Source organism: Aulonocara sp. 'chitande type north' Nkhata Bay, linkage group LG23 (genome assembly GCF_057382095.1).
Source record: "Aulonocara sp. 'chitande type north' Nkhata Bay isolate Kocher_YH1m ecotype deep benthic linkage group LG23, A_spYH_male_GT1.1, whole genome shotgun sequence".
NCBI lineage: Eukaryota > Metazoa > Chordata > Actinopteri > Cichliformes > Cichlidae > Aulonocara > Aulonocara sp. 'chitande type north' Nkhata Bay.
In genome coordinates this window covers 32,405,494-32,419,566 of record NC_141365.1, presented here as the reverse complement: position 1 = coordinate 32,419,566, position 14,073 = coordinate 32,405,494, and the positions used below count along the sequence as shown (strand labels likewise).

The following is a 14,073-nucleotide window of genomic DNA, read 5'->3' as shown; positions in this document are numbered from 1 at the left end:
TCACAGGAAGCACTGGTAGTGGTGTAATGTGTATGGCCTCAGCCAACAACAGTGGCCCTGGTGAAATGTGGATGGTATTGGCCAGCACCACAGGCCCTGGTTTGGTGATGATGGAATCACAGGAAGCACTGTCCCTGGTGTAATGTGGATGTCCTCAGCCAACACCACTGGCCCTGGTGAATTGTGCATGATATTGGTCAGCACCACGCACCCTGGTGTAATGTGGATGTCCTCAGCCAACACCACTGGCCCTGGTGAAATGTAGTTGGCCTCAGCCAGTAGCACGGGCCCTGGTGTAATGTGGATGGCATGACCCAGCAACGCAGGCCCAGGTGTAATGTGGATGGCCTCAGCCAACAACAGTGGCCCTGGTGAAATGTGGATGGTATTGGCCAGCACCACAGGCCCTGGTGTGGTGATGATGGAACCACAGGAAGCACTGTCCCTGGTGTAATGTGGATGGCCTCAGCCAACAACACTGGCCCTGGTGAAATGTCGATGGTATTGGTCAGCACCACATGCCCAGGTGTAATGTGAATAGCCTTAGCCAACACCACTGGCCCTGGTGAATTGTGCATGATATTGGTCAGCACCACAGGCCCAGGTGTAATGTGGATGGCATCAGCAAGTAGCACAGGCCCTGGTGTAATGTGGATGGCCTCACAGGAAGAACTGTCCCTGGTGTAATGTGGATGTCCTCATACAACAGTACAGGCCCTGGTTTGGTGAAGATGGCCTCACAGGAAGCACTGTCGCTGGTATAAAGTGTATGGCCTCAGCCAACAACAGTGGCCCTGGTGTAATGTGGATGGCCTCAGCCAGCACCACAGGCCCTGGTGTAATGTGGATAGCCTCATCCAGCACCACAGGCCTTGGTGTGGTGATGATGGCCTCACAGAAAGCACTGGTAGTGGTGTAATGTGTATGGCCTCAGCCAACAACAGTGGCCCTGGTGAAATGTGGATGGTATTGGCCAGCACCACAGGCCCTGGTGTAATGTGGATGTCCTCAGCCAACACGACTGGCCCTGGTGAAATGTGCATGATATTGTTCAGCACCACAGGCCCTTGTGTATTGTGGATGGCATGACCCAGCATCGCAGGCCCAGGTGTAATGTGGATGGCCTCAGCCAACAACAGTGGCCCTGGTGAAATGTGGATGGTATTGGCCAGCACCACAGGCCCTGGTGTAATGTGGATGGCAACTACGAGTAGCACTGTCCCTGGTGTAATGTGGATGGCCTCATCCAGCACCACACGCCCTGGTGTGGTTATGATGGCCTCAGCCAAAAGCACTGTCCCTGGTGTTATGTGTATGGCCTCAGCCAACAACAGTGGCCCTGGTGAAATGTGGATGGTTGTCAGGGGTTTAGACATTTGTTCAAAACACAAGTAAGAGAAATGAGACAACTGCAGACCAACTCAGAGAGTAATTAGAAAACGTGCGCACGGGTGAATGTCTCTCTGAGAAGACACCACCACGAGCACAGGCTCGCTGCTTTATTTATAAGGCAAAAATGGGTTACATAGTACTTCCTCTTTTTAACAGTCAGGGAAGAGGTTAAACATGAAATCAGCTTATCTGATCTTTCACACACTGGGATTAAAAATACAGTAGTATATCATGCTTTATCTGACATCACAGACATTATAGGAAAGAATGCATCATTATATCATGCTGTCAAAACATCTCAAACATTTCAGACACTTAAGTAAGGAATGCATTATGTTCTCTTTAACAATAAACTTGGTTAGCTGATTCTTCAACAATAGGCTTGGTTATGTGAAAACATATGAACACACTAAATATAAGGCACACTTGGTTAGAATATAAGGCCTACTTGATTATATTGTATTATAGAGATTTAGCTATAGTGTATAATGTAGAAAATCTCTTAACATTTCCCTCCTGTTGTTAATATATTTCACATGTTTAATATCAATGCATAGTCACTTGTTAAATCACATTTTCAACTTGCATATCATTCAGTGAAGTATCTAAACATCAGCTCTGCTAGGATTAAGATTATCATAGACATTCTCTTCTCTGGTCTCTCTAGTTAGCATATCATACTGGCGAAAGGGATCCTCCATATCTCTCTGGATCAAAACAAAATTTCCTAAAGTACGATTAAACATACTCATCACCATGCGTCTCAGACAAGGGATAATACAAGCAGCAAAAATGCAAAATAGGAACATCACAGTACATAGGGCCAACAGGCCTTTAATCAGCAAAGATTTCCAGGAGCCGCTCAGCAACCAGTCCCACCAGCCAGGCTCATCGGTTACGTAGTCCTGTTGCTGAGCGTCTCTTAGTTGTCTCAGAACATTCAAAGCATTTGTCATGTTTAATGAGTGTATGTTGTCAGGTATGTAAGTACAACATGTCTTGTTGAACAATACACAAAGACCTCCTTTCTCTGCAAGAATAAGGTCCAAAGCTACTCGGTGTTGCATGACAGTGATGCGGATTGCATCAATTTCTTCATTCTGTGATTTGTCAATGCGGGTGGAAGCGTTCAAAAACAGTCCAAAGCGATAGTCTAAAGTCTCAATTCGTAGTGCGTGTTTTCCTACTCCGGTCCAGGGAAACAGAGAGTGCATTACCTTGTCGGCGGTACTCCAGAGTTTGAATTCCTCTGGCACATCTGTTCCAAGGATTGAATCATGAGGCTTGATTTCTATATGACGCCTAACTCTGGTCTTGTTGTACACAGATATCTTAAAAGTGTGATCTGAAATGAAGATAGGTGCACAGCATCCTGACCAGTTGGGTGGCAACATAAAGTACGCACGCTGTCCGCACAGCCATGCCATACCTTGTACCCAATAGGTGCCATTTACCTGTTGATTTAGGTTGACTGTCCCATACCCTACTCCTCCATAGGTTGTGTTGCAGTTGTCGGTATGGCCCAGAGGGTGGCGTCCTTGCACTGACGCTTGGTAGAAGCACAGAGGATGCCATGTCTCTGTATGGGTCATAAAAACAGGGAAAGGGACAGAAGCATTTCTGTTTTTTACTGTCATATCTACCCAGAATTTGTCGTCACAGATTCCATCCTTCTTCAGGCCTTTTGCACCTGGGAGTGAAGCTTTCATGCCGATTGTAAAGTATTGTCTTCCAATGCTGGCGAAACTTGCTGCACATTCACTTTGCACGTGACTGTCCATTTTGCGACCATATATGGTGGGGTAGACTGAAGTTGAAGGCATGTGAGAACAGACATAACATTCTTTTTCATCTATGGTGTTGTGTAGATATCGGTACCAGGCATTGTTCATCCAAGGGTGAATGTGATCTTGGGTCATCTCAGTTAGATGGGAGTTGTCATGGGTCCACCTCTTGAGACGGGGAATAGTTGGTGTTATTCTGCGGGCTCCTCCAGGTATCAGCCAGAGGAGCATCACCCCTAAGATGACACCGGCCACCAGACAGATCAGGCGGCACATGAACCGTTTCCGTTGAAAGTGACAAGCACTTAAGCATAGCAGCTTTGGGGCTGGGGCTGGTGGCACTTCTTCTTCTAGATTCATCATGCTGGCTCTCTGCATTCTAGGCGTCCCCGGTGTTGTCATTGGTTCCTCTCTTTGGTGGGATGGGTCACTCTTTATTATGTGTTTGTTCTTCAGGGCGACCAGGCACACCTGAGCTCCAAGTGAGGAGACCACTGGCGAGAAGGTAAAGGGCGGGGTATACCCAATCAGCCCTTTCCTTCACCAGGGGATCACTTGAGAGTCGGGGGAACCGGCGTCTTATTGTGGTGCAAACACTTTCTTCACGTGACTTTGATGGATCCAAGAAGGTCTTTCAGCGATTTTACAAGCTGTTGGTGTAGTAAGCAGCACCTGATGGGGACCCTCCCACCTCGGAGCACTCCAGTTTTTCCGCTGGAGGACTTTAATCAGAATCCAATCACCGGGGTTCAACCTGCAAGAGACTGGAGATAGATCACTCGGCAGTTGATTGTTTAAAATCACTTCTTTATTTTCAAACAGTTTTGTCATCCATTCTGCCATTGTTGTTTCTGCAATAGATTTATTAATTGGCTCGCTCGTTATGGGAAGAGGGAAGTGTCTGCCATGTACAACTTCAAATGGCGTTAGACCACCTGCTCCTTGAGTTATTCTCATCCATAACTTTACTAAGCTTAGACATTCAGGCCATGGTTTTTTAGTTTCTTCCATACATTTTCTCAATCTTTGTTTAATTGTGCCGTTAGTTCTCTCGACTAATCCTGCACTTTGTGGATGATAAGAACAATGATGTTTTATGCTGAAGCCTAGAGCTTCAGAAACTTTACTTATAACTTCATTTACAAAATGTGTGCCATTGTCTGATCTTATCAGAGATGGAATGCCATATGTTGGAATGAAATGGTTGCACAAACATTTTGCTACTGAAATTGCATCTGCTTTTTTCACTGGGTATATTTCTGGCCACTTGGAAAATACATCTATTATCACAAGTGCATACTTGGAGGATTGAGATTCATTTAGTTCTATAAAATCCATGTGGATAGTATGGAATGGGTGTGGCGGTTTAGGGAACCGGCCTCGCTTTGGCCGTAAATTACCTTGAGCATTGTGTTTTTGGCAAATCATGCATGTTCTAATAAACTCTTTTGCTGAACTTTCAAAATTTTTTGTATAGAACTGTTTATTGAGTATAGAAACCATCCCACCCGTTGACACATGCGTTCTGCCGTGTGTCACTAATGCAGCAGTTTTATGCAAATTTTTTGGAAGGACTGGTTTGCCATTACACATCATGAGATTGTCTTTTAATTCTGCTCCATCTTTCAACCACGATTTTTGTTCACTCAGCGATGCTGTTTTCTGTGCATCTGCCAGTATTTCTAATGGTATTAAATCTATGGTTTCTGTTGTTAAAACATCAATATGTTTTTCTGCAGCTGCTTTGGCTGCTTTGTCAGCAAAGTTATTTCCTCTTGTTATTTCTGTGTCATCCTTTTGATGAGCTGCACATTTGCATAGTGCTAATTCTTTTGGCAACGTTATTACTTCTAATAGCTTTTTTAGAAGGTTTGCATGTTGAACTGGGTTGCCTGAGGACGTTGTCATTCCTCTGTTATGCCATATTTTTGCAAAATGATGAACTGCTGAATAGACATATTGGCTGTCTGTGTGTATATTGACACTTTGACCTTCGTACAGTGTACATGCTCTGATGACTGCGGTCAACTCTGCGCTTTGAGCAGAGTTTGAGGAACTGAGAGCTTTTGCCTCTACCACTTCATCAACAGTTGTGACCGCGTAACCCACACAATTTCTACCGTAAATATCTTTTGACGCTGAGCCGTCCACAAAAACATTACTGAAACTGCTCTGGGGGGAACTGTGTATATCATTGCGAGGCTTTGTGTCTTCCTCTAATTTTTTAATGCAACAATGTTGTTCTCCATCCAGAGGGGTCGGCAAAAGTGTGCTTGGGTTTAGCTGGCCACACTTCTCTATTGTGATATGTGATTGTGAAAGTAAAATCCCCACATAAGAAAGTTGTCTGGCATGTGTGAGGAAAGAGAGATTTGCTTGGAGTAAAATAGAGGTCACAGCATGTGGGACTTTAATGATCAACTTATGTCCCAAAACAATGTCTGCACATTTTTTAACTGCCTCTGCTGCTGCTGCGCACGCCTGAACACAGGTAGGTAATCCAGCAGCTACAGAGTCAAGTTTGCATGAGTAGAAAGCTAATGGGCGTTGTTTTTCTCCAAAAGCTTGAGTTAACACTGCTTTCATGTACCCTCCTGCACCATCAACATGGAGAACAAACTGTCTTTCATAGTCAGGTAAAGCTAGGACGGTACATGTCTGCAATGCCATTTTTAAATCAACAAAAGCTTTTTCTGCTTCTGGGGTCCATTGTATTTTGTCTTTTAATGCTAGGTCTTTACCATAAATGAGGTTCTGTAGTGGCTGGGCCAGCAGTGCATACTCTGGAATCCAGCATCTACAGAAATTGCACAGACCTAAATAACTCATCATTTGTTGTTTAGTAATCGGCTTTGGAGCATTTTGTACAGCTACTTTTCTGCTGTCTAACAGCTGTCTGCCTTGTCCTGTTAGTTTGTGGCCAAGGTATGTCACTTCCTGGCTCCACAACTGCAATTTATGCTGTGATACCTTATGGCCCTGCTCTGCGAGATGTTGCAAAACTGTCAATGTGTTTGTCTTGCACTCATCCTGTGTATGGCCTGTAATCAATATATCATCTACATACAGCAAGAATTGCCCTGGAGCAGGGAGGGAGCAAGATGACATTGATTTTCTCAAAGCCTCAGCATATAGAGTGGGGCTATTCTGGAATCCTTGAGGCAACCTTGTATAAGTATACTTTTGATTGTTAAAGGTGAATCCGAATAGCTTCTGTGAGTCAGGGTGTAGAGGCACAGAGAAGAAAGCATTGGACAAGTCTATTACAGAGAACCACTGTTCTTTCGGTGTTACCTGATTTAAAATTGTGTGTGGATTTGCAACCACTGGAGGTATTTGCTCTGTTACCTCGTTTATTGCTCTTAGATCATGAACTAGGCGATATTTTCCTGTATTAGCCTTTTTTACTGGAAAAATTGGTGTATTACACGTGGCTCCATTAGTTTTCACGAGAATACCTGCTTTTTGCATATCTGCTATGACTGGTCCAATTCCTTCTCTCGCCTCTGCACTCAAAGGATATTGTGGTTTCACAGGCCTATATGTGGTTGTAGTTTTCACCACTACTGGATCTGCTTCTTTTATTAGGCCTACATCTGTGGGTCCTTGAGACCATAATGTTTGTGGCAGCTTTTCTAGTTCAGGATGTGTTTCAACTGTTAGCACTTGTCATTCGTCTTGCTCTGTTGTGGTTAAATGTGTAGCTGGTGTGGCTGTCACCGGCCAACACAGCGTGAGTCTCATGCACCCTGTTCTACGGCCTTTTTGCCAGCCCTCACACTCTGTTCTGTCATATCTGTCCATTTCTACATTTCTCAGCACTGTGCCTAACTCAGACCAAGGCGTTTGGTCGTTGCATGCAACAGATACATGAGGGTTCAACATTTTATTTATGCGTCGCACTGCATCTGTCTGTAACACTGAGCATACCGCGTTGCCACTCTGTGTTACATACAGGTGCCGTAGGACTAGTTTTTGTGGTCCTAGTCTGTGCACTTGCTGATCATAAATTTTGTCTGGGCCTGGGACATGTTTATACCACAGGGTGTTGTGGTATGCTGCTGGGTCCTGCCTCTGTGAGTGCTCAGGTAAGTACACATTAGCCTTGGCTTCCAGAGGTTCAAGTTTTGGTAAATCTAAGGTCCAGTAATAATTTGGCTCACCTGAACCTTCACAAACAAAAATGTCTTCAGTTTGGCTCTGACTTTCAGAGAGTAGGAGTCTGGCTTGCATGCCACTTTCTTCAGGGATAACTCCTATTTTTAATTTTGTTAAAGCATCTCTTCCTAACAAATTTAGTGGACAAGATGGGTCATAGATGCACTGATTTTTGCAGCCACGACCACTTTCTCTATGTGACATAAAGAGGGGAACGGTTAGCTGTTGCAATGTCACATGTCCTGAAGCTGATTTCACAATTAAAGTGTCTTTTGAGAAAGTTACATTTGGGACTTCTACTGCTAAGCCAGATCTACACGCTCCTGTGTCACAAAGAAATTTTACTGGGACACCATTCACGTGTAGTATAACTGTTGGCTTTGCTTCTGATCCTAGCAGTAGTTGTTCAATATTGTAAACTTCCCCTTCACTTGTTTCACTTCCTTCCTCTCGTGCTAGTCATTCATCACGGCGTCTGCGCCTGTCATCATCACTTTCTTGGTCCTGGCTTACACTTCTACAGTCTCGAGCGAAGTGCCCGTATTTACCACAGTTATAACATTGTATATCTCTTTTGTCTCTTCTTTGTCCTACTTTCTGCTTTCCCTTACGTGGCTTAAAACCTGCTGTGTGTTTTTGTTGTCCTGAGAAAGCTATGAAGCCTGTCCCTGGGTCAATCATGAAAACTCCTTCTGTTTTTTCTTTCTGTTTATGCACTTTAACTGCATGCTCAGCATATTGCAGGGCGTCAGGCAGAGTGCCTGTGTTTTGTGTCACCCAGTGTTTGTCTACGTGTGTTTTTATTTTGGGCATTAGGCCATTCAGGAAGGCATTTTTTAATTGTTGTTGAAAAGCAGACTGTGGATTTGGATCGTAATCCAGTCCTGAATTTTGCCCGAAAACAGGACGTAAGCGATCCAGATAGTCTGATGCTGTCTCTCCTTCCTTTTGTTTGCACTCTCCTATTTTTCCATAATCTGGCCTTGGGGCTAAATTGATTTCTATTCTGCCGTACAAGTCATTTATTTCTTGAACTAACTGAGGAGTGTCTGGTCCTAAAACATCACCGTTTTGGTCGTTTCCTGTGTAGGCTCCTCTGACTCTAGGAAAACGTAAACCTAATAAATCTTGAAGAACTTGGAGCATCTCATGACCATTCAAACCCCAACCTCTACGAATCAACTCTACTGCATGTCGCCACTGTTGAAAACCTTCATTAAGGGGTGGGACATCTTTTAGCACATTCTCTCTGTCCTTATGGGACCAGGGTCTGAATGCGTATATCAGAGGTTCTCCATCTATTGGTATGATTCCTTGGCCGTCTACAGGCCCACTGGGTTGCCCATACCTAGGATTTGATAAGGCAACCATTGGAAACTGACCTACAGTTCCTTCTTTTTTGTAGTGATTATGTTTAGTCATAAGATTAAGCTGATGTTTTGCCTCAGCATAGGGATCTGGAGCAAAAGGGTTGTGAGGAGAGATTACAGGAAGCGGTGACGCAGGAGTTGGTGCAGCTGCTGCTGCTGCTGCTGTGTGTGTGGGCTGAGAGGAAGGTGCATAAGGAGGGGGGTTTTTTTCCTCTCCTGCAGCTCTCTGTTTATCTTTATTTTCTTGTTTTTGGGCACGTTTAGCACTGCGTTTATCATTTTCTGCTTCCCATGCTTTGAAAAGTCGCCATTCTGCTACACGTTTTGCTTTTTTCTTTTGACTTTTTTCCTCGAATAGTTCTTTTTGCAAAGCAGCTTTTAAAGCAGTTATTGACTCTTGATTGCATTTGCCTTGCCAGGCTGGACAATAAATTTTATGTGGATTTCTCCACCTATTTGCACTGACTTTTCCTGCATTTTGACAGTTTCTTTCAAGCTTTTCTTCATCTGCTGTTAATTTTACTTTAGTTTTAGAATTACCCATTTTGAACTAATTACGTCAGAACTGTGACACCTTCTTTGGCATGCAAAAGTGAGAATGGGTTTTCAATAACAGCCTTCTACTCACTTGCTATTCGAGTGAGCGGTTATTGATTTTACGTGATGACGCACAACCCTTTTTCCACTTTAACCAATACGTGAGTGTACACAGGAAAACAGTTTGAGAAGTGGTTCGACCGCTTATTGGGTCGTAAAAACAACTCACTCCTCTATTTCAACACAAACAAAGCGCGTTTTTATAATTTTTATTGAGATTTTCCATAGGCCTATTTCATGTAACCTTTAACCTGTTCCGTTGCAGCCACTCCTAGAGTGACCGGAACTCGTTCCGTTACAGCTGCTACCCAGAGCAACCGGAACTTTTAATAGCGATTTCTAGAATATCGCTCTTGCCTGTTGTCTCCTTAAGTCCCTCTCTGGACTATGAGATCTGTCGGCGCTCACCAGGCTTACACTATTTTAAAGGAAAATCTCAATATCAACGTATTTTAACGCTTGATGGAATGCAGTGTTTCATATTCACCTTACTGTGGCGCTGCGTTTTTGGATTTGGTTCATCTGGTCCTGGCGCCGTGGGGCCTGTATAAGACGCTGACCGGAGGTCGAATTCCACGCTCCCGGTTTTTCTTTTGCTGTGCACAGACTCTTTTCCAGCGCAGGCGTCACGACGTCAGGATCCGATGAAGACCGCTGTGGAAAACTAGACGTTAAAAATAACAGTCAGTTCTCCGGCTATCGAAGGACCAATTAAATGTCAGGGGTTTAGACATTTGTTCAAAACACAAGTAAGAGAAATGAGACAACTGCAGACCAACTCAGAGAGTAATTAGAAAACGTGCGCACGGGTGAATGTCTCTCTGAGAAGACACCACCACGAGCACAGGCTCGCTGCTTTATTTATAAGGCAAAAATGGGTTACATAGTACTTCCTCTTTTTAACAGTCAGGGAAGAGGTTAAACATGAAATCAGCTTATCTGATCTTTCACACACTGGGATTAAAAATACAGTAGTATATCATGCTTTATCTGACATCACAGACATTATAGGAAAGAATGCATCATTATATCATGCTGTCAAAACATCTCAAACATTTCAGACACTTAAGTAAGGAATGCATTATGTTCTCTTTAACAATAAACTTGGTTAGCTGATTCTTCAACAATAGGCTTTGGTTATGTGAAAATATATGAACACACTAAATATAAGGCACACTTGGTTAGAATATAAGGCCTACTTGATTATATTGTATTATAGAGATTTAGTTATAGTGTATAATGTAGAAAATCTCTTAACAATGGTATTGGCCAGCACCACAGGCCCTGGTGTAATGTGGATGTCCTCAGCCAACACGACTGGCCCTGGTGAAATGTGCATGATATTGGTCAGCACCACAGGCCCTTGTGTATTGTGGATGTCCTCAGCCAACACCACTGGCCCTGGTGAAATGTAGTTGGCCTCAGCCAGTAGCACAGGCCCTGGTGTAATGTGGATGGCATGACCCAGCAACGCAGGCCCAGGTGTAATGTGGATGGCCTCATCCAGCACCACATACCCTGGTCTGGTGATGATGATCTCACAGGAAGCACTGGTAGTGGTGTAATGTGTATGGCCTCAGCCAACAACAGTGGCCCTGGTGAAATGTGGATGGTATTGGCCAGCACCACAGGCCCTGGTTTGGTGATGATGGAATCACAGGAAGCACTGTCCCTGGTGTAATGTGGATGTCCTCAGCCAACACCACTGGCCCTGGTGAATTGTGCATGATATTGGTCAGCACCACGCACCCTGGTGTAATGTGGATGTCCTCAGCCAACACCACTGGCCCTGGTGAAATGTAGTTGGCCTCAGCCAGTAGCACGGGCCCTGGTGTAATGTGGATGGCATGACCCAGCAACGCAGGCCCAGGTGTAATGTGGATGGCCTCAGCCAACAACAGTGGCCCTGGTGAAATGTGGATGGTATTGGCCAGCACCACAGGCCCTGGTGTGGTGATGATGGAACCACAGGAAGCACTGTCCCTGGTGTAATGTGTATGGCCTCAGCCAACAACACTGGCCCTGGTGAAATGTCGATGGTATTGGTCAGCACCACATGCCCAGGTGTAATGTGGATGGCCTCAGCCAACACCACTGGCCCTGGTGAATTGTGCATGATATTGGTCAGCACCACAGGCCCAGGTGTAATGTGGATGGCATCAGCAAGTAGCACAGGCCCTGGTGTGGTGATGATGGCCTCACAGGAAGAACTGTCCCTGGTGTAATGTGGATGTCCTCATCCAACAGTACAGGCCCTGGTTTGGTGAAGATGGCCTCACAGCAAGCACTGTCGCTGGTATAAAGTGTATGGCCTCAGCCAACAACAGTGGCCCTGGTGTAATGTGGATGGCCTCAGCCAGCACCACAGGCCCTGGTGTAATGTGGATAGCCTCATCCAGCACCACAGGCCTTGGTGTGGTGATGATGGCCTCACAGAAAGCACTGGTAGTGGTGTAATGTGGATGGCCTCTGCCACTAACACAGGCAGTGGTGTGGTTAAGATGGCCTCACAGGAAGCACTGTCCATGGTGTAATGTGTATGGCCTCAGCCAACAACAGTGGCCCTGGTGAAATGTGGATGGTATTGGCCAGCACCACAGGCCCTGGTGTAATGTGGATGTCCTCAGCCAACACGACTGGCCCTGGTGAAATGTGCATGATATTGGTCAGCACCACAGGCCCTTGTGTATTGTGGATGGCATGACCCAGCATCGCAGGCCCAGGTGTAATGTGGATGGCCTCAGCCAACAACAGTGGCCCTGGTGAAATGTGGATGGTATTGGCCAGCACCACAGGCCCTGGTGTAATGTGGATGGCCTCATCCAGCACCACACGCCCTGGTGTGGTTATGATGGCCTCAGCCAAAAGCACTGTCCCTGGTGTTATGTGTATGGCCTCAGCCAACAACAGTGGCCCAGGTGAAATGTGGATGGTATTGGCCAGCACCACAGGCCCTGGTGTAATGTGGATGTCCTCAGCCAACACGACTGGCCCTGGTGAAATGTGCATGATATTGGTCAGCACCACAGGCCCTTGTGTATTGTGCATGGCATCAACGAGCAGCAGAGGCCCTGGTTGGGTGAAGATGTCCTCAAGGGAAGCACTGTCCCTGGTGTAATGTGGATGGCCTCAGCTAAGAACAGTGGCCCTGGTGAGATGTGGATGGTATTGGCCAGCACCACAGGCCCTGGTGTAATGTGTATTGCCTCATCCAAAAGCACACTCCCTGGTGTGGTGAAGATGGCCTCTGTCATGAGGCTGAACTGAGGGTGACACTGGAGACTGAATTGAGGGTGACTCTGGAGACTGAGCTGACAGTGATACTGGTGACTCTGGTGACTGAACTGACAGTGACACTGGTGACTCTGGAGACTGAGCTGAGAGTGGCTACGGGGTCTAAATACACTGGGAAGTAACGAGGAGAATGAGAGGATCCATTTGATGGTTGCGTCGTTCTGTCATGGTTGGCTGTGTGGCAGGCGGGCAAGCAGGAGTGGTGGATCCAAAATGCAGGACTCAGACACAGAAGTTCAACTTAAAGCGCAGCTTTATTGCTGGAAACCCTCTTACTAACTAAAGGCATCAAAAGACAAACAAAAACGCTGGTGGACTAAAACACTGAAGCAGAAGACACTGAACTGGAAACAAAACACTGAACTGGAACTGGAAACAAAACACTGGCAACACGGAGGCAAAACACACACAGCTTGTTGAGGGTACGACGCAACACCGACTCAGAGAAACACAGGGTCTAAATACACTGGGAAGTAACGAGGAGAATGAGACACAGAAGGAGAGCACAGCTGGGGGAAATTAGAACAGACGAGACAAGCAAAGCAGGACACATTCACATAAGTCACGGACCTTCAAAGTAAAACAGGAAGGATCACACAGAGACGCGAACTTGACACCGTGGAGACAGCAACTAAGAAACACAGAGACATAAACCATAAGGCAGAGGACTCTAAGAACCGATAGACACGGAGGGGAACTCAAACATGCAGACACAGACTTACAGAACAGAGGGGACACAGAGAAACGAGAAGGGCAAGGGATCGAAACTAGAAACTATAGAATAACTCACACCAAATACAAAAATCACAAAGAACTAAAACGCTGGGTCAGGAGACCCAGGACCCTGACAGCCTCACAGGAAGCACTGTCCCTGGTGTAATGTGTATGGCCTTGTGATGTAGCATAACTTAAGCAGCAAGGAAGGTGATAAGTAAATAGCATTAGCAGACAATTGAAGTTCTTTTTAAGCATACTTTATTGCTAGCATCTCCCTTTTACCATAAAACAATCAATCAGGCATGCAAAAATCCCACTGGCTTTATACAAGACTTTGCCCACACCTGACCTCGTTAGTCCCTACCATTGAACAAAATAGGTCAAACCAAATAATACAATTCTAAACAAAGAACAGGAATAAAGTCATGCATGAAACTGACAAACTCATTTACTCAACTAAATAGTTTGTAAAGTAAAACACTGCATACAATAAAACTCAAAAGGCTACTTTAAAGAAAACAAACAATACTATACAAAATGAAAAACCCCCCATTTGGTTACACCCAGTGATCCAATCATTGACCTCATGACCCTATATAAACAGAAAGTAGTGGGCGGCCCGTCCCATATAACGGGCACGTAAAGTCTGGACACTGTAACACAGGCCCATTACACAAACAGTTTTTCAAATCCATGAATGCAGCCTCACACTCTGGAATCCATTTAATTTTGTTGGGGCATGATTTACGAGTTAAATCACT

At 45.2% G+C, this 14,073-nt stretch overlaps 1 protein-coding gene across 2 annotated transcripts; it reads right to left on the bottom strand.

Annotated features, from left to right (window-relative positions):
- Positions 1 to 1,421: 1,421 nt before the first annotated feature.
- LOC147302228 (syncytin-A-like) lies at positions 1,422 to 10,427 on the bottom strand. Of its 2 annotated transcripts, none has more exons than XM_086283813.1 (2): positions 3,083 to 4,797; positions 1,422 to 2,971 (listed from the first exon to the last, which is right to left on the bottom strand). In XM_086283813.1, the coding sequence occupies exons 1-2, from the start codon at positions 3,576 to 3,578 to the stop codon at positions 1,998 to 2,000; spliced, it is 1,470 nt and encodes a 489-aa protein (XP_086139939.1). In that variant the 5' UTR covers positions 3,579 to 4,797; the 3' UTR covers positions 1,422 to 1,997. The 2 variants fall into 2 exon arrangements, 1 of the variants encoding a protein (XP_086139939.1); XR_015127254.1 differs by lacking the exon at positions 3,083 to 4,797 and adding an exon at positions 9,789 to 10,427 and having other exon boundaries at positions 2,852 to 2,971.
- Between the last annotated feature and the right edge of the window lie 3,646 nt (positions 10,428 to 14,073).